Source organism: Aquarana catesbeiana, linkage group LG07 (genome assembly GCF_042186555.1).
Source record: "Aquarana catesbeiana isolate 2022-GZ linkage group LG07, ASM4218655v1, whole genome shotgun sequence".
Taxonomy (NCBI): Eukaryota; Metazoa; Chordata; class Amphibia; order Anura; family Ranidae; genus Aquarana; species Aquarana catesbeiana.
In genome coordinates, this window is record NC_133330.1 from 298928128 (window position 1) to 298950001 (window position 21874).

A 21874-nucleotide genomic window follows, 5' to 3' on the forward strand; every position below is an offset into this window, starting at 1 on the left:
TATGCAGGCATCCGGGGTAAAGCTGTTCACATAGATCATCCTCCGCATCGCCATCAACGTTATCACTTCCATGCTGCGCTCCACAAGCGCTTCAAGCCTCGATTTCAGATCGCTCTACTGCAGGGTAGTCTTTCCGGTCACGATTGCAGATTGACAGCGGTAAGAGCCGGCGGTGCTGGGGATGTCTGCATACTTAGATGTGTCTCTCTTTTAATCATCAACCATGTGAGTTGCTAAATGTTGTACCTTCATTTAGGCTTCATGCACACGAGACGCCGGTGCAAACTCTGCTGAACATGTTTTTAAAAGCTGAAACCAGCGTTTAGAAACGCCAGTTTTGCCACGTTTGCATGACGCGTTTAGCGGCGTTTTACCGCGTTTGTGTCTAGAAGCGTTTAGTTAAGATAACAAAGACCCTCCCCAAGCACTTTTCTGCAGTAGAGAATGACATATCCAAAGTTGGGGTTCCTAGCACCAAGTGGCCCCGAGATATGGGGCCCCAAAGTCGGGTCGCAAAATGTCATTCTCTGTTGCAGAAAAGTGCTTGACATGTTCCGACCCAACTTTGGGGCCCCGTATCTCGGGGACACTTGGTGCTAGGAACCCCAACTTTGGATATGTTGTAGTGCTAGTTCCACTGAACACTAAATTTGGGGTTCCTAGCACCAAGTGGCCCCAAGATACGGGGCCCCAAAGTCGGGTCGCAAAATGTCATTCTCTGCTGCCATTTACCATTATATTTCTGTGTTTTCTGGTCCAAAAAATAGGGTTCCTTTAAAAACACTTATAAATGCAAACGCGGCCAAACGCAGTACCGGCATTTAGCCGCGTTTGGCGTCTGAAACGTGGAAAACTTTTGCGTCTGAACCCATTTTTTTGCTTCTGGAAAAACGAGGTTAAACCCAACTGCCTAAAAACGCCAAAAAACGAGACATGTGTACATGGACACATAGGATAACATTGAATGAGTTCAGGGGCAGTTGAAAAAAGTGTTCAACTGCCTCTGAACGTGCGTTTAACAGCGTCTCGTGTGCATCAGGCCTAAATGTAACCATATTGCTACACTTAGAGGCTCCTCTCTTCTCTTTTATACTCTGTAGCTCCTGCTAGATTTTGCTTCTAATCCCCTTGTGGAAGCTTCACATTGTGGATAGATATTTTATGATTATACAACCATCACATTGCTATAATCCTTTTTATATGGACTACAAACTGAAGGACTTATGAAGAAATGGTTGTGGAACGAATCATATTTATTTCTTAGAGGGAAAGTGCTTTTGGATTACAAGCATGTTTCTGGAACTAATTATGCTCGCAATCCAAGGTTTTACTGTACTTACAGTGGGGAAAATTATTGGATCCCCTGCAGGTTTAGTAAGTTTGTACCTTTCTTTTTGTTTTAATAATTCTGAAAGAATCTCAAATTTTGGTTTGTCCCCAGAAAAGTAATGAAGGGGAAATCTTCCAAAGGGGACACTAGTTCTGGGTGACCCCCCATGGAATTCCCTTAATTTGCAGCGATTTCCTCTCACTTCCTGTTTTAGCTATGGGACAGGAAGTGAAGGGAAATCTCCCCAATAGGACATAGATGGCAAAAAAAAAATCTGACAGGGGTTATACCCCTCCCTTACCTGGATAATCACAATATGGTTAGACTTTAATGTATGCCTCAAATGGTAGACCACACTGATATTCAAAGTTGAAAACCTTTATTGCAAATATATTCATTACACAAAGATTAAAATATATTTTTCCAATTGGATGACTCCAAAACCATATTTTACATGACCTGTATGTCCAAAGGTCAATACATCAACTGAATTCATACAGATTACACAAGTTGAAGTCCATGCGTATGGGTCAACGCGTTTCACTGGAACACCCGCTTGCACAGGACTAGTTGACCTTCAATGTTTTCATATATACGTGAGAGAGACTGAAAATATACCACAAATTATTTTCAGAACAAGAACATATTGATCAATTCAAATAAAAATATACAAGAAACATATGATTCAATAATAAATTCTATCCTCTCAGGAAAGAAAAAAAAAATTATGAATAAAATTATCATAAGTTCAGCCCAGTTCACCTCCGTCTTCTGAAATTCCCTCAACATGAGTCCCATGTACAAGAGGGACACCCCTCCATCCAAGCCCCCAATGGGCCCCTCCCTTACCATATCCAAAATGAAAAAAAAAAGTCTTACCTATAGTTCTACTTTAAGTACTCAGCTGGGTGTGGGTAGCACCAAGCCACAGAACATCACCCTGACATTACCAGTAAGCATACCTCTGCTGTGCAGTCAGTGATAGCAAGGCTCTTCGGAGCACCCACTGTTAATCAGTGCTATTTTCCCCATCAGACACTGTTAATTTTGACATCAAATTTCGATTCAGTCTTGCAATATACAAAAAAATCATCCGAAATTCAGTCATTTGGACAGTTTATTAGTTTTTCGGCCAGTTGATGGGCACAAATCGGTAATCGGTTGGGGCGTTTTTTTAGCCAAAAAGACAAAGGACAAGTTTGGAAATTTTCTGCCGATAAATTGAAGGGACAATGTGTTTCCCGGCCAAACTGTTTGCACTAGGTATATGTGAAAAAAACAAACAAAAAATGTATTCATTTATGTACATCGAACGATTTATTTGTTCGTTTTTCGAAAATGGGTTGTATGATTTTTCGGATAGTGTATGGCCAGCATTAGTTATAGTCTTTTAAGTAAAATGCCATTTTAGTTTTAGTTGTATTTTAGTTGACTAAAATCGAATGGGTTTAGGTAAATTGTAATGCATTATTTAAGCATTTCTCTAGAATTGCCAAACTCATGCTATACTCCTGGAATAAAAATCTAATAACATGTTATTATTTATGGTATTAGGCTTCATGTACATGGGACATTGTTTAACCACTTAAGGACCAGCCTCGTTTTGGATTTTAGGTGTTTACATGTTTAAAACAGGTTTTTCTGCTAGAAAATTACTTAGAACCCCCAAACATTATATATGGTTTTTCTTCTAACACCCTAGAGAATACAATGGCGGTCATTGCAATACTTTTTTTTGCACTGTATTTGCGCGGCGGTCTTATAAGCGCACTTTTTTTGGAAAAAATTCACTTTTTTGAATAAAAAAATAAAACAGTAAAGTTATCCCAATTTTTTTTAATATTGTGAAATATAATGTTACGCCAAGTAAATTGATACCCAACATGTCATGCTTGAAAATTGCGCCCGCTCGTGGAATGGCGTCAAACTTTTACCCTCAAAAATCTCCATAGGCGACGTTTAAAAAATTCTACAGGTTGCATATTTTGCGCTACAGAGGAGGTCTAGGGCTAGAATTATTGCTCTCGCTCTACCGGTCGCTGTGATACCTCACATGTGTGGTTTGACCACCGTTTTCATATGCGGGCGCTACTCGCGTATGCGTTCGCTTCTGCGCGCGAGCTCGTCGGGACAGGGGGGTTTTAAAAATTTTTTTTTTTTTTTTTTATTATTTATTTTACAATATTTTATTAATTTTTACACTGTTTAAAAAAAAAAAAAAATGTGTCACTTTTATTCCTATTACAAGGAATGTAAACATCCCTTGTAATAGAAAAAAGCATGACAGGTCCTCTTAAATATGAGATCTGGGGTCAAAGACCTCAGATCTCATATTTACACTAAAATGCAATAAAAAAAAAAAAAAAAAAAAAAGTCATGTAGAAAAATGACATTTGAAAAAATATGCCTTTAAGAGGCGTGGACGGAAGTGACGTTTTGACGTCGCTTCCGCCCAGCAGTATCTTGGAGACGAGTGAGCGCCATCTTGGCCTCACTCATCTCCTGACACACAACGGCAGAGGACGCGATCGCCTCCGCCGCTACCGACGGCTCCGGTAAGCGGCGGAGGGCACCGGATCGCGGCGGGAGGGGGGGGGCCCTCTCCCGCCACCGATAAAAGTGATCTCGCGGCGAATCCGCCGCAGGGACCACTTTTATCTGAAAGCCGGCCGCCGCACGAAAACGGGGATACCGGGGTTATGGCAGCTAGCTGCTGCCATAACAACGATATCCCCGTTCAAACTTAGGATGTATATAGTCGTGCGGCGGTCGGGAAGTGGTTAACCTCTCCTGAACGATTTAACCCGACAGCTAGAAACCAACGTCTAAAAACGTCTGTTTAGCCGCGTTTGCGTCTAGAAGCGTTTTTTAAAAAAAATATATTATTTTGAAATGAATTATTTTTAAAATGAAAGACGTCTGTAAACGAAACGCTGCTAAACGTGAATTACCATGTTTAGCAGCGTTTACAGGCTGTTACAGGCATTTGGCGTTTCAAATGCCTCTGAACATCCGTCCTGAACGCATTTTTTTTGCGCTCCAAAAAATGCCTCTAAACTCAACTGCCTAGAAACGACTATAAACGACCCTGTGTACATTTACTGATAAGATAACATAGAGGAGAGTTCAGAGGCACCTGAAAAAAAGTGCCCAACTGCTCCTAACTTTCCGTTTACCAGCAGCAGTGTACATGAGGCCTTATGCCGCATACACACGAGCGGAATTTCCGACAGAAAGAGTCCGATGGGAGCTTTTCATCATATATTCCGACCGTGTGTGTGCCCCATCGGACTTTTTCTGTCGAAAATTCAAACGGACTTAGATAGAGAACATGTTCTATATTTTTCCGACGGAACAAATCACTATTGGAAAAACCGCTCGTCTGTATGCTGTTCCGACGCACCAAAAACGACACATGCTCTGAAGCAAGTACGAGAAGATATTGGCTACTGGCTATTGAACTTCCGTTTTTCTAGTCCCGTCGTACGTGTTGTACGTCACCTCGTTCTGGACGGTAGGAATTTGGTGTGACCGTGTGTATGCAAGACAGCTTGAGCGGAACTCCGTCGTAAAAACCTTCAGAGTTTATTCCGACGGCAAAACTGGTTGCGTGTACAGGGCATTAGGCTACATTCACACCTGAGCGTTTTCACCTCATAAAACACTCGTAAAACGCCTAACAACTAAAATCCCATTCATTTCAATGACACCTGTTCACATCTGAGCGTTTTGTCACCTAAAGCAAAACACCTGAAAAACGCCTTAAGCTCAAAAAAAGAACATGAGCTTCTTTGGGGCAGTTTACAGGCATTTTTTTTGCTTTTTACATTGGTGACCTGTACAAAATCGCGGCAAAAACGAGGCAAAATCGCAGTTAAAACGCATGACTTTGAAACGCTCAGGTGTGAATGCAGCCTTAGGCCCCCACCTACTTGTACAGTTTGTCCTATGACTTGGGACCGCAAAGTTGCATGACAAGTCGTTCCCTATGATTTCCAATGACAACCATTAGTACGACTTCAAGTCGTGCCGACTTCAAAGTAGTCCCTGCACTACTTTGGTCCGACTTCGAGCCTACTTCAGCCCATTGAATATCACTGAAGTCAGATCGCCATCTTAACTGATCCGGCTTTGGCGTGCGACTGGTGCTCTGATGACCTTGATTGGGGAACTCTATGCCAATTTAAAGAAAAAAAACCAGCATGGGTTCCCTCTCCAAGACCATACCAGGCCCTTCAGTCTGGTATGGATTTCAAGGGGAACCCCCACGCCGAAAAAACTGTGTGGGGGGGCCCCCCAAAATCCATACCAGACCCTTATCTGAGCACACAGCCCAGCAGGTCAGGAAAGGGGGTGGGGATGAGTGAGCGTCCCCCTCCTGAACCGTACCAGACCGCATGCCCTCAACATGAGGGGTGAGTTCATTGGGGCAGGGGGTAAGTTGCACAGTCGTACAACTTACGCCTTAGGGTTTCAACATGCACTACAGACACAGATTTAGCTGTTGGGATATATAAAAAAATCTTTATAAATAAAACCAAGTTTCATAAACAAACAAAAATATTGCTTTTTGACAAACAGAACTGAAACTTTAAAATATAAAAAAAAACCCAGAAAAACACAGTAAACTCTATTGGCTGAATATATTACCAACATTAAATAGTAGGAAAAAAAATAAGAGAAGCCTTTTTCTTATTTTTTTTTTTCTATCAGCAGCTAAGTAGATGACCCCTACTTATTCTTATGTGGTTGTGCAGTGTTAATTGTGTCGTCAAATTTAAATTTTGTTTTATTCATAGTCTTTTAACTAAAATCTAATTTTAGTTTTAGTCGTATTTTAGTCATTGGAATTCTTTTAGCTTTAGGCGTATTTTAGTTGACTAAAATAATGTTAATTTAGTTGACGAACATACTTTCCTCGAAATTAAGACTGCCATCAGATGGTGCTACTTGTGACATAGACAGGTAGGAGGCTGATGGGGTGGATAATAGCATTGATTGACGGTAAGAAAAATATATTTATCAGAGAGGCCTATACTATCCAGGTGTCAGAGGTGCCACATCCCAATAATGTTAGAACAAAAAAGAGGAAAATAGGATGGGACCTTGGAGGCACCAAAAGACACTTGGAATTGGAACAATGGTTTTAAATTAAATCATTTTATTGATACAAACATTTATAAATCCGTATAAAACCGAAACATGATGCAAACAAGGAATAAGCCATACATGTCAAAAACAGAAACTGTACATGATGTAATTCCTCTAAAGAGCAGTGCTACAACACAACAATATCCTTACGCGTTTCAACTAAAGCAGTCTTCTTCAGGGAGTTCATTGTTGAGGAATACATTAAATGGACACTAAAAGACAAAAATCAATCAAATACATTTTACAAAATCATGTTCAAATCTTATATAATATGGATAGAAAAAATCATCATAAGTGCATAGCAAATTTGTCTGGAATGACACCATGTACAATTTCTGTTTTTGGCATGTATGACTTACTCCTTGTTTGCATTATATTTCAATTTTATATGGATTTTAAATGTTTGCATCAATAAAATTCTTTCATTAAAACCATTGTTCCAATTCCAAGTGTCTTTTGCTGCCTCCAAAGTCCCATCCTATTTTCCCCTTTTTTGTTTATTGATTGATGGTGTCTGCTATGAAGAGCCTTGCTATCATTACCATTGACTGCAGAGCAGATTGGAAAAGAACCAACCACCAGGACTGTGCAGAGCCCAGAAAGTGAGGTGGTCACATGACTTGTAAAGAGATTTCAACACAAGTGTGGGTGAGTTTTCAACTACTTTGAGGCCTTATAAATGAGACCCATTTTAACACCCAAAACGCGATGCATGATTTTACATAATTGTTATAAACTTTATTTGGACTGCCAACCATACTTTTGGCACTCTCTCTCTTCTAGAAAAACCAGACGCCACCCTGGGAACCATGTCGGGGGACCCATCGTACACCTGGGTGCAGATTTAAACAGCATTATCACTTCATTTTTTAACACTCACCCACACCAGAGTCCAGCATTCCACCACCTCACTTCTGCAATGGTGTATGTAAGGTTTCCCCTCACTGACTGTCCAGATGCACCACAGAAAATTAGAGGAAATCAAATCTTTGACAGCTGTCACAGTAACAGATGTTTACTTTGGGAGATTTCCCTTCTGCTTATGCTCTGGTCTAACTCAAAAATGTTAGATTCCCTTAGGTTACAGATAGGAGAATCTCATCCTTATGTAGCATGTTTATTTTAATTTTAGAAAATCTAGACAAAAGTAATATAAACTCATTTTCTTTTTCCAGATCTGTCAGCACTGGACAGTCACAGACCCTCCCATCCACGAGTAAGTATATGTGCAAATAAAATTAATGAGTGAACCTGTCACTGAACCTAAATGTGAATTACAGTCCCTAAAGCATTACCATGCTCATAGGGAAAAGCATTTACATTATGTAAGCATATCTGAAAGGATCTCAAGGGGGTCTTGTTCTCCCTGTTAGATTTTTTGAAGAACACAGTTAAATTAAAGTCACGGTTTCCTCTACCGAATTCTGAGTACTACCATTACATTCAGTTTTCACAACTATTTCCTAAAAGGGAAAGATTTCTACATTGCTTGACCTAGATGAAGACCTATGTCACTTCTACGATCCAGACAAATCTCCACCTAAAGGGATTGCTTACTTCTACAGGAAAATTAGTACATCTCATAATTTTTATCTAAACATCCACAATGTTAAAATGAGAGCAAGACCTAGGTCAGCACTATCCACAATCCACGTGTTGCTCAGCTCCAATCTTGACATATAAATTCCCTGCAAATTAAGGGAATATCTTGGGGAGCACCAGGTCCCCATTGGAAGATTTCCCTTTTCTGGGAACAACCCCAAATTTAGGGTTTTTCTTTTACTTTTGCTTTAAATGACAATGGTAAACAGGACAAATATAGAGGGGGGGATCTCCATAGAAGACAACAATAAAAACTGTTAGAGGTTCTAAACCCTTTCCCCTTTAACCAAAATAAAAAAAGGTTTTGCCTTTAGTTATACTTTAAAGTGTAAAACCAAATACAACATTTTTTTCCCATTTTGTATAGATAAAGGGAAGGCTATAACTCCTCTGTATTTACTTCACTTCCTGTCCCACAGCCAAAACAGGAAGTGAGAGGACAGCCCTCCAAAGTGAGGACATCTCAGTATGTCACCAAAACTGTCCCCATTGTAAGATTTCCCCTCTATTACTGTTCTGGTGTCAACCCAAAATGTGGGATTTTCTTTTTCTTTCACTTTCAGTGATCAAAGTAAACAGAACAAATAGAGAGGGTGAACTAACAGGGTCACAGACAGCGATACAAAACCGACAGGTGTAATCCCTCTCCACTCTATCCAAAACCGACAGGTGTAATCCCTCTCCACTCTATCCAAAACTAAAAAGGAAAAAAGTTTTTCTTTTAGTTACATTTTAATGGAGTGCGGGAAACCAAAAAAACTAATATTTATACTCGCCTATATGGCTTCAGTATCCATCCGATGCTGCACCTGTCCCCCGCTGGCTCTACACCAAGAACTGAGCGATCAAAGACTACTAATCGCTCAGTTCTCCGTCTGCTCTGAGCACAAAACGGTGATTGTCAGTCACTGGCTCTCTGCTCTGCCCTTTCAGCGCTCACTGGAGCACCAGACTGTGGAGGGGGCGGGAACAACTGGCTCAGACTCTCAGCGGTGCACTGAGAGAGTGAGACAGCTGCCAGTCAGGCATCTGGGCAGATCCAGACATTATTGTCGGGATCCCCACAGAGCCTGAATTGGCTCTGGAATGTCAGTCGAGAGTGGGCTTCCGCCCGCTGTCAGCTGAATCTGGGTCACAGAAGTGCAGAACTAAGTGCACTCCTGTAATCCACAGGAGAACTATGGCCATACTTCTTTTAAATATATATTTTTGGCATTGCATCTTCAATTAGTTTTTTTTTTTCTTCAGTTTTTACTTTTTGAGTTGGATTTTACATTTTAGCTCAGGAAACACAGTGACGCTTTCACAGTGTCTCTGTGTAGTCAGTAAACAGCCACATCCTCCTGGTGATTTGTGATACCATTGCTGTACAAGCTACGTTCCCGTTAACTCCGCTCATTAACAAAAAGAAAATTTAGGATGCTGCCAATCTGCTGGACGTGCATTATTTCTCAGAGAAACTCATTCCATTTTCCACTGGCATCATCCATTATTTTGTAAAGTACCTAGTTATTGATTTTTGACCAGTCTCATACTTCACTGTGATGTTAGTTTAGTAGAAACAGCATTGGGCCACTTCTCACTTCTCTCTTCGACGACCCCCTATTCCTGCACATTCCAAATATTCAGCAGGAGAATAAAAGATAAATAGAAGATTATTAATAGTGTTATTATTTTTGTAATAATGAAGCGGGCTTTGCAGAAAATAAAAGGTCTACTTCTTTTGTAGTGAATCCTCCCCTACAATAAGCAGTTTAGGAAATAAAAATTAAAAATGCTCACGGCTTCCAGTGAGCTTGCCTAGATGAGGGAGATGTCACTGGCCTTTCTCCAAGATCCTGGAAAGCTGAGAATGTTGAATCTTGTAGGAAGTCTCCCCTGCACTGTGCTGGAGATGCAACTTATGACATTTAGACCCCTTTCACACTGGAGCGGTTTTCAGGCGGTATTGCGCTAAAAATACCGCCTGAAAACCGCCCCTAAACAGCCTCCGCTGTTTGTTCAGTGTGAAAGCCCGAGGGCTTTCACACTGAAGCGGTGCGCAGGCAGGGCGGTGAAAAAAGTCCTGCAAACCGCTTTTTTGGAGCGGGGAAGGAGCGGTGTATTCACCGCTCCTTCCCCGCTCCTGCCCATTGAAATCAATTAGGATCTTCAGCTTTCCTAGTATCCCTAGAGAAGGCCCAGTGACATCATCCTTGCCTACAGGAATCTAAGGTGTATAGTGCGTAACCTCTACTTTTTTTTCCTTGTTTAAATATGGACTTTGTATTTTTATGCAAGATCTGCTGTATACCTCCTATTTGTTGCATTTTTTTTTCTTCTTAACCACTTAAGCCCCGGACCATTATGCTGCCTAAGGACCAGAGGTCTTTTTCCAATTTGGCACTGCGTCGCTTTAACTGCTAATTGCGCGGTCATGCAATGCTGTACCCAAACGAAATTTGCGTCCTTTTCTTCCCACAAATAGAGCTTTCTTTTGATGGTATTTGATCACCTCTGCCGTTTTTATTTTTTGCGCTATACACGGAAAAAGACCGAAAATTTTGAAAAAACTGATATTTTCTACTTTTTGTTATAAAAAAAATCCAATAAACTCAATTTTAGTCATACATTTAGGCCAAAATGTATTCGGCCACATGTCTTTGGTAAAAAAAATGTCAATAAGCGTATATTCATTGGTTTGCGCAAAAGTTATAGCGTCTACAAACTAGGGTACATTTTCTGGAATTTACACAGCTTTTAGTTTATGACTGCCTATGTCATTTCTTGAGGTGCTAAAATGGCAGGGTAGTACAAAACCCCCCCCAAATGACCCCATTTTGGAAAGTAGACACCCCAAGGAAATTGCTGAGAGGCATGTTGAACCCATTGAATATTTATTTTTTTGTCCCAAGTGATTGAATAATGACAAAAAAAAAAAAAAATATTTACGAAAAGTTGTCACTAAATGATATATTGCTCACACAGGCCATGGGCATATGTGGAATTGCACCCCAAAATACATTCTGCTGCTTCTCCTGAGTAAGGGGATACCACATGTGTGGGACTTTTTGGGAGCCTAGCCACATACGGGGCCCCGAAAACCAATCACTGCCTTCAGGATTTCTAAGGGCATAAATTTTTGATTTCACTCCTCACTACCTATCACAGTTTGAAAGGCCATAAAATGCCAAGATGGCACAAAACCCCCCCAAATGACCCCATTTTGGAAAGTAGACACCCCAAGCTATTTGCTGAGAGGCATGTTGAGTCCATGGAATATTTTATTTTTTGACACAAGTTGTGGGAAAGTGACAATTTTTTTTTTTTTTTTTTGCACAAAGTTGTCACTAAATGATATATTGCTCAAACATGCCATGGGCATATGTGGAATTACACCCCAAAATATATTCTGCTGCTTCTCCTGAGTACGGGGATACCACATGTGTGGGACTTTTTGGGAGCCTAGCTTCATACGGGGCCCCGAAATCCAATCACCGCCTTCAGGATTTCTAAGGGCGTAAATTTTTGATTTCACTCCTCACTACCTATCACAGTTTTGAAGGCCATAAAATGCCAAGACAGCACAAAACCCCCGAAATGACCCCATTTTGGAAAGTAGACACCCCAAGCTATTTGCTGAGAGGCATGGTGAGTATTTTGCAGCTCTCATTTGTTTTTGAAAATGAAGAAAGACAAGAAAAATGTATTTTTTTTTCTTTTTTCAATTTTCAAAAGTTTGTGACAAAAAGTGAGGTCTGCAAAATACTCACTATACCTCTCAGCAAATAGCTTTGGGTGTCTATTTTCCAAAATGGGGTCATTTGGGGGGGGGGGGGGGGTTGTGCCATCTGGGCATTCCATGGCCTCCGAAACTGTGATAGGCAGTGAAGAGTGAAATCAAAAATGTACGCCCTTAGAAAGCCTGTAAGCGGTGCTTGGTTTTCGGGGTCCCGTACGCGGCTAGGCTCCCAAAAAGTCTCACACATGTGGTATCCCCGTACTCAGGAGAAGCAACAGAATTTATTTTGGGGTGTAATTCCACATATGCCCATGGCATGTTTGAGCAATATATCATTTAGTGACAACTTTGTGCTTAAAAAAAAAAAAAAAAAATTGTCTTTTTCCCGCAATTTGTGTCACAATATAAAATATTCCATGGACTCGACATGCCTCTCAGCAAATAGCTTGGGGTGTCTACTTTCCAAAATGGGGTCATTTGGGGGGGTTTTGAACTGTCCTGGCATTTTATGCACAACATTTAGAAGCTTATGTCACACATCACCCACTCTTCTAACCACTTGAAGACAAAGCCCTTTCTGACACTTTTTGTTTACATGAAAAAATTATTTTTTTTTGCAAGAAAATTACGTTGAACCCCCAAACATTATATATTTTTTTAAAGCAAATGCCCTACAGATTAAAATGGTGGGTGTTTCATTTTTTTTTTCACACAGTAATTGCGCAGCGATTTTTCAAACGCATTTTTTGGGGAAAAAACACACTTTTTTCAAATTTAATGCACTAAAACACACTATATTGCCCAAATGTTTGATGAAATAAAAAAGATGATCTTAGGCCGAATACATGGATACCAAACATGACATGCTTTAAAATTGCACACAAACGTGCAGTGGCGACAAACTAAATACGTTTTTAAAAGCCTTTAAAAGCCTTTACAGGTTACCACTTTAGATTTACAGAGGAGGTCTACTGCTAAAATTACTGCCCTCAATCTGACCTTCGCGGTGATACCTCACGTGCATGGTGCAATTGCTGTTTACATTTGACGCCAGACCGACGCTCGCGTTCGCCTTTCTGCGAGAGCAGGGGGGGACAGGGGTGCTTTTTTTTTTCTTTATTTTTTTGATTTTTTTTATCTTATTTTTAAACTGTTCCTTTCATTTTTATGTTTTTTAATCATTTTTATTGTTATCTCAGGGAATGTAAATATCCCCTATGATAGCAATAGGTAGTGACAGGTACTCCTTTTTTAAAAAAAAAAAAAATTGGGGTCTATTAGACCCTAGATCTCTCCTCTGCCCTCAAAGCATCTGACCACACCAAGATCGGTGTGATAAAATGCTTTCCCAATCCCCAATGGCGCTGTTTACATCCGGCGAAATCTAAGTCATGAAATGCTCGTAGCTTCCGGTTTCTTAGGCCATAGAGATGTTTGGAGCCATTCTGGTCTCTGATCAGCTCTATGGTCAGCTGGCTGAATCACCGGCATTTTCAGGTTCCCTGTTGGGACAGGAGAGCCAGAGAAAAACATGGAAGACGGTGGGGGGGGGCATTCCCTCCCACTGCTTGCAAAAGCAGTCTAGAGGCTAATTAGCCGCTAGGATTGCTTTTACATGAAAGCCGACCGCTGGCTGAAAAGAATGATACCAAGATGATACCTAAACCTGCAGGCATCATTCTGGTATAACCACTCAAAGTCCAGCAACTTACCAGTACGTTGCTGGTCCTTGTTGGGCATATATTGTAAACTTTTTTTTCATGCAGCCTGAGGGCTGAACGAAAAAAAGATATTGATCGGTGGGTATGTCCACCATTAGAATACCTCCCTTCATCCACCCACTTCTAATGATGGGCATACATGCACCATTTATATATGCCGAAGCATGGGGGCATCCTCCCGCAAAAGGCAGGAGCAAATCGCTCCTCCACCCACTGCTGCCCCCACGCTTCGGCATATATGCTGAAGTATGTAACTGTGGTGGTGAAATCACCTCCGACAGCGCTGGAGTCACGGCTTTATATATCGTGGGAGCAAACGCTGTTGCTGTCAAGATAAATAAATCCGCGCTGCAACTGAATGGCGTACCTGAAAACAATAAAATGGTTACCAACAAAACACAGTAAACAGTAAAGTATAAAAAAATTGCATATCTGAAAAGCAAACATGGTAAAACATAATAACAATAAAACATTGCAGAATAGAATACAGTAAAAAAGAGCAGAACAATAGAGAGAGAATAGAGAGAGAGAGAACAATAAAACAACTATTTTTGGTTTTTTTATTTTATATTTTTTTTGTGTTTTTATTTATTTATTTATTTTTAAATTTTATTTATTTATTTATTTTTTTTTACACTTGGTTCCAGGTTTGGGTCACTCAAAATGCAATGGCATCTTGGGAGACCCTGTGAAAGTGTGTCCTAGTCTGTGCAATGCTGTACCCTACGCTAATACTCAACTAGTGTATGGTAGCGTTCAAAACATTCACCCATGCAAAGACCAGGATTGCCAGGACAGGAGGGACAATAACACCGGGTGTCACGCCTAAATCCACGCTTTTTTGGGGGGTTTTTTGGGTAGGGGTGCTCGGGAGGGCATAATGAAAATGCCTCTCAAGCAGCCGGCTTACTGCATTTGGTTGGGGAAGGTGAGGTAGAGCACCGTCTGGAAACAGAAGGGCTCTGACGATCTCTTCCTGGAATTTAAGGAAGGATCCAGTCTGTCCTGAAGCTCTGTATAGCACATGAGTGTTCAGCAAAGCCAATTGAAATAAATAAACAGACACTTTTTTGTACCAGCGTCTGGCCTTACAGGCAAATAGGTACAGCGCCAACAACTGGTCGTTGAGGTCCACCCCTCCCATATTTTGGTTATATTCGTGGACACAGAGGGGTTTCTCCACAACACCAGTCGCCGTAGTAATTTGGGTCGTCGTGTCTGCATGAAGTGAGGTAAGAACGAAAACATTCTTATTGTCCCTCCACTTCATAGCGAGCAAATTATTACACTGCAAGCAGGCTCTCTCCCCCAGCCTAAGACGGGAATCTACAAGCCGCTGGGGAAAGCCCCGGTGATTAGGTCGCACGGTGCCACATGCTCCAATCTGATGATCAAACAAGTGACTAAAAAGTGGCACGCTCGTGTAATAATTGTCCACGTACAAGTGGTCCCCCTTTCCGAATAAGGGTGACACCAAGTCCCACACTATCTTGCCAGCGCTTCCTATGTAGTCAGGGCAGTTTGTCGGCTCTACGTGACTATCTTTGCCCTCGTAAACCATAAATCTACATGTATAGCCTGTGGCCCTGTCACAGAGCTTATACATCTTGACCCCATATCTGGCACGCTTGCTGGGAAGGTACTCTTTGAATGACAAGCGGCCAGAAAATTTAATCAGGGACTTATCAACGCAGACAACTTGATGGGGGGGTAAACAAGTCTGCAAAACGTTGGTTGAAGTGGTTTACGAGGGGCCGAATTTTGTAGAGCCGATCGTATGCAGGGTCTCCACGAGGACGACAGAGTTCATTGTCGTTGAAGTGCATGAACCGCAAAATCTGCTCGTATCGTGCCCTGGCCATGGAAGCAGAGAACAAGGGCGAATAGTAAATTGGGTCAGTGGACCAATATGACCACAACTTACTCTTTTTATTCAAGCCCATGAGGAGGGAAAGGCCCAGAAAGATCTTAAATTCGGAGACCGTAATTGGTCTCCAATCTCTGGCAAGGGAGGACTGGGGAATAGTGGCGATGTGTTGACCAGGGTACAAATTGCTTTGGTCCACAATAGATCTATAGAGATCTTCGGTGAAAAAAACAGTGAATAAAAATCCAGTGGCGTAAAGTCAACTGTTTCCACCTGAATTCCGGGTTGGCCAGTGAAAGGGGGAAGTACGGGTGCTGCAGAAGTGGTGGGTTCCCAATTCGGATTGGCGAATGCAGCAGGAAGGGCACTATGGGCACGACGGTCCTGTCTTTGTCTTCTTGGTGGCAGCGGGACACTACTAGTTCTTGCCACCTCACCAGCTTGAACTGCACTTATGGGACTCGCCACGTCACCACGTGATACTGCAGTGCTGGATGTACGACCAGGGTGTACTAGGCCGCTGGTGCTTGCCAGTTCACCAGAAGGAATAGCGGCGCTAGTACTTCTCTGCTCCATACGAGAGCCCTGCGGTTCTTGCACTTCAAGGACAGAAGAAGAAGATTGGGGTCTGGTACGCCTGACCTTAGCAGGGACCACAACTCCGTCGTCAGAGCTATCTGTCATGGAGCCGCTGTCCTCTACAGGATCGTATTCTAAGCCTGAACTTGACAGATGAGTGACTTCCTCTTCACTATCTGTCATGCTCAGAAACGTGTAGGCCGTTCACTAGTGTACCTTCGATTTGTCATTTTGGGCTCTAAATTTAGGGGTACACTAGTGAGACTCACAGGCAAAAAAGCTCCTGACTGTCAGCGACTGTATCAAAACGCTAACAAAAAACTGTTAGCGATCGCAGGGATCAGGCCTGACTCTGCGAACGCTGCAGTTATGTGTGCTTAGTGTTTTGTAAGTGTCAGTTATCGATCGATACTGCACTTGGGTGGGCTGGGCAGGGCTGGGCCGAGGGGCAAAACGCAGGTGCTAGCAGGTATCTGGGCTGATCCCGCTAACACTGTGTTTATGGGAACCCTAAACTGCTGGGGAGTATAGATCTGATCGGATCAGATATCGATCCGCTCAGATACTATAGCACTAAGGGAGGTGTATGCTGCGTGTGTGGGTTTTAGCGGTACTGGCGCTAACCTGACGCTGCCTGGGGCGACGCAGACCTTATCTGACCCTAAAAACGTAATTTATATCACCGCCGGGCAATTAGGGGGTTAAACCTTTATAAGGTAATAAACGGCGGGTGCCCTAAAACTGTAATAAACTGTAATAAACTATAATAAACTACAAAAAACAAACTATCTAGCCAGCGTCACCCGTAACACTTATACGGTGATCGCTGGTGAAAGGGTTAACTAGGGGGTAATCGGGGGGTTAAAACCTTTAGCAGGTAGTATATGGGGGTCCCTGTCGCTATAAAACACTGACAGCGAACCTATATACTTACCTCCCTAACTAGCGTCACCTGTGTCACTAATACAGCGATCAGAAAAACAATCGCTTAGCGACACTGGTGACGGGGGGTGATCACGGGGTTAACCTTTATTAGGGGGGGTTAGGGGGGTACCCTGGACCTAAGGGGGGGTACCCTAGACCTAAAGGGGGCTAACCTAACTGCCCTAACACTTATAACTGTCACAAACTGACACCATTGCAAAAAAAAAAAAAACTGCTATTGGTGTCAGTGTGACAGGGGGTACAGGGGGGTGATCGGGGGGTGACAAGTGTGCATGGCGTGTTCTACTGGAAGTGTAGTGTTGTGCAGACTTACTTTGATGTCTTCTCTCCTCGGTGCCGGATCGAAAAGACCGGCTCGAGGAGGGATGACATCACTTCCTCTCCCTCTGTTTACATTACAGGAAGCGTTTTCATTCGCCGGGAGCGATCGGGAGGGGGTGGCCAACAATGGATGGCCTCCCCCTGACCTCTCATCGCCCAGGAAGAAATGGCAACCGCCTCGGGCACCAGGGGGGGGTCCGATCGGACCCCCCACCCGCGGAAGGCAGATCACATAGATCTACGTGATTTTGCCTGTCCGTGCCATTTTGCCGACGTATATAGGCGTGAGGCGGTCGTCAAGTGGTTAAAATTAAAGTGGTCTTTTTGGATTCTTAAGATTCAGCCCTAGTCATTTATATGCAAGTATGTAGGCGTAGGCATTTCACATGGGTACTTGGCATTGATGCTGACACCACCTGTGATAGTCAAACGTTTGGTGGATAGTGCTGGTTTCCGAGGATAAGGTGCAGTTTCAAGTGCTGTAATGTAGATCAATCTTGGTGGGGTCTTCACTGAACAGGCAGCTTAAATGCATTATAAGGTCTTACAAGAACGTCAAATTTAAACCAAACATCGGTTGTCGGAAATTCCGATCGTGTGTACACAATTCCAACTCACAAAGTTCCACTCATGCTCGGAATCAAACTGAAGAGCTGCACTGGCTATTGAACTTAATTTTTCTTGGCGTGTTGTACGTCACCGCATTCTTGACGTTCGGAATTTCCGACCAACTTTGTGTGACCGTGTGTACGAGGTATTGTGAATCATACCTCTGATTTATTCTGATTTAGAGATGTCAACTTTCCAGAAAATTTCAAGCCATGAAAAAAAACAAGATTTTTCTTTGTGTTTTTTCCTTGTGTTTTTCCAGAAAAAGTTGAAATTTTCAGGAAAAAAAAAAAAAAAAGTGTGGAGTAGCTTTACAAATTGAAAGTCATTTTGTTATACTGGGAAGGAGAAATGCAGTGTATATAAAAGTATTTAGCTTGAAATGAAATAAAAGTACAGCTTATTCAGTTAATAAACTAAACTTGCTTTTTAAAATTGTATTTATTATTACAAATGGAATAACAAGGTTATAGGTTATATAGGTTACTATACATGAGAACAGGTAACCACCCCCTATATAATCTTCCTGCCAGTATGTAATTTGAGTTATTGATAATGCTGATCTGGAAGCATATATTGCTCTTGCAAGAACTGCAAGGTGTAATTTTACCTATAAATGAAGGGATTGTGTATTTTTGGGAGGCCGTGATTTGTAAAACTTCCTTACTTGAAGATGCTGCTAGTGAAGAAACTCTGTGATGATCCAGAAGCAGCAGAGTGTTTCAGGAATGAGAACTCTAGAGGGACAAGCTCCTCGCACTTTTATTCTGGTCCTCATTTCAAACCATAAAATATTTTGTAATATCTTTAGGGCACCTTTGCAGAAACTTGTACTGTGGAAATGTTTCCGAAATCTAGATGTCTCTTTTACCAAGAGGAGAAAAAGAAACAACTATTTACTGACCAGACTATAGGGAAAGATTATTCTGTGATGGGGGAGAACATTAATATGAATAATTTAAAGGTTATTAAGATAATCTAATTTGTCAGACAAATATACCTTCTTATCTGTCAATTAAAGGGGTTGTAAACCCTCAAGGTTTTTCACCTTAATGCATAGAATGAAACCTTCTGTTATACAGCAGCTCCCCAGAGTCCCCCCCTTTACTTACCTGAACCCGGTCTTTCCAGAGATGGGGACGAGCACACCAGCTCCAGCCGGTGTCTCTGATCCTGATTGCATACATTGATAGCAGCACAGCCATTGGCTCCCAATCAAATCCAATGACGCGGGTTTGACAAAGTTTGTTGCCATTTCACGAGCGGGCGCAATTGAAGCGTGCCATGTTGGGTTTCAATTTACTTGGCGTAACATTATCTTTCACAAAATAAAAAAACAATTGGGCTAACTTTACTGTTGTCTTATTTATAATTAAAAAAGTGTATTTTTTCCCAAAAAAGTTGCGCTTGTAAGACAGCTGGGCAAATACGGTGTGGCATAAAGTATTGTAACGACCGCCATTTTATTCTCTAGGGTGTCTAAAAAAAAAAAATATATATATATATATATATATATACATAAAGTCTCAGAAATCTCTCATTAAAGTGGAGCTCCACCCAAAAGGGAAATCTCCTGCTTACACTACACCGTACCCCCCCATCCTACTGCCACATTTCATCTTTCGGGGGGGGTTACTTGGTTTTGGCAGTCACCCAGAAGTTTGACCCCCCCCCCTCCTTCCCCCACCACCGGGCCATTCATAAAGCGCAGCGTGCTTTGCGCGTGTGCAGTAAGGCGCTGTCTGTGAAACCGCAACGCTTCACTGCAGGTTTCCTTTATAAGAAATGGCGGCGGCAGCACCCGAGAGCCAATTGAAAAATTAAAAAAAAATTAAAAGTCAGCAGCTGCAGTATTTGTAGCTGCTGACTTTTCATTTTTTCTGAAGTAGCCTGGAGCTCCTCTTTGAGGTCTCCATGCTATATAGTTTGAATATAATTTCATAGATACATTATTTATCATCGTAAAAGGGCATATTCAAGACTTTCTTTTTCAATTTTTCTTTACAAAACTGTTTTAAAAAAAAATGGAAAAAAATTTTCTCCAAATTTTTCATTTTTTTTTTTTTTTTTAGGCCCATCTCTAGCTCAAAATGGCTACAGGGAACAGAATGGAGAAAAAATGGCTATATAGCACACATCTCAGTAGTTGGTTATTGCAGCGTGCCATATTGATGGTTTTTCCTTGTAACTTAAAGTCCACCACATGTCATGACTGGCTCAGCAGCAGCTGCCAACCCCTAACTTTAAAAATTTATTTACCCTTACGTAAGGTTTTTTTTTTTTTTTTATTCAAGACAAAAAAATTCATTATAACAATGAAAATTTATTGCAAAAGTCCTTAGCTTTTACCCTTTTAACCTAACTTTCAACTTTACCTTTTGCAATGGACATTTCCATTGCCACAACAAGCCTATGCCATAATAGGTCCTTTGGGTTGATTTTTTAAAGGCAAATCAACTGTGCACGTTGCAAGTGCAGTTGAACTTATTTTCCCCAGTTTAGTGAATGTGGTGAAGTTTCACTTTGTAAAGAATACCCAATCAGGATCAAGGAAATAAAAAAAAAAAAACAGCATGTTTGCTAATACAATGGGAAAGACACATATTTGAGAGACAGAAGGAGCTGCACACCCCGAAGATAGTTTATCTAAAAAAGTTTGTTCCCCAGTGGGGCTTTAAAACGGCAATGTACAACATCAAAAAGATTATTATGGTTGGTATTAGAGAAACAATTTATTTAACAAAATGTCCAATGAAATCATTTAATTGAATACAGTATGTACAAATAAAAAATCTAGTCCAATCACAATTCATATTCCATAATACGGTAAAAAACACAGTCGGTACGTCATTACATTACATAGTGTTGTATAGTTTGCATGCACATGTTTGGATGATGGAAATCAGCAGGACTTCAACACATTCACCAAGCTCACATTCATACATACACATACTAGGGCCAATTTGGACAGAAGCCAACCAACCTACCAGCATGTTTTTGGAGTGTGGGAGGAAACCGGAGTACCCAGGAAACCAAGGCAGGCACAGGGAGAACATGCAAAACCCGTACAGGTAGCGCTGTTGGGATTTGAACCAATGACCCCAGTGCTGCTAGGCAGAAGTGCTAATTATCAAGGGTTGATCACAAATGCTCCCAGTGTGACTAGTATGTAGTTCTTATACGGGTATAATTATCATCTTGTTTACACTGTTGTACTACTGTGTTGGCTTATCAGGCATTGGACAGCAGCATGTTGTTAATTAGGCTATATCTGATATATCTGAAGGTGGTGGTTAGTGCTGAAAAGATAAACATTTTTTTTTTTTTAATTTGATAGAGCGTTGAGGCTTGAGAACCACTGTCATGTTTGTATTGCTGTCAGTGTCCCCATTAGAAAGATTCACACTTTTTGTTCGGGTATTTTTTTTTTTTCCTAATTATTTTTATTGTGATTATAGAGAACACAACAATGCCCACACAGTGGCTGGCTCAGCCAACAGAGCACAGAGGCTTGAGCCAAGAAAAAAAAAAAACGAATACAAAGAAGAACTAGAACTAGTGTTTCCCCGAAAATAAGACCTAGCACTATTTTCCAGGAGGGCTGCAATATAACCCCTACCCCGAAAATAAGCCCTAGTTTGAAGTGCTTGTGTACTCCTATAATCCTCTCTGTTATGGCAGTGTGCTGTGCGTGTCTCTGGGATCTAGCGGTGTCAGGTGCCTTTGGTACAGAGCGGCGCTCAGCCGATCTCCCCTCTGGTCTCCTCCTATTCTCCCGGCTGTCGGCGGGGGATCTCGGCCCCCCCCTGCAGAGCTTCGGTGGGTCACGGAAGGTACGGTAGTTTCAGTGCAGAGCCTCTGCAATCAATCAACATGTCATACTGTTTGCGGTATGCGATATGAATACTCCTGTCTCCACAAGGTATTCACAGATCTTTTTTTCTTCATATGCTGGTGTGCTCTCTTCCCCGCTCCGAGCATTGCGGAAGTGGGGGGCAGGGCCCCCGCTGGCAGCCGGGAGAGGTGGA

General features: G+C 41.7%; 1 protein-coding gene across 1 annotated transcript in view; it reads left to right on the forward strand.

Annotated features, from left to right (window-relative positions):
• Positions 1 to 21874, forward strand: part of SPATA6 (spermatogenesis associated 6) — a 145863-nt gene that overhangs the window by 45178 nt on the left and 78811 nt on the right. Inside the window, exon 6 of the mRNA XM_073593579.1 lies at positions 7657 to 7697. Within this exon, the coding sequence (XP_073449680.1) occupies positions 7657 to 7697 (41 nt within the window). The remainder of the gene's footprint in view (positions 1 to 7656; positions 7698 to 21874) is intronic.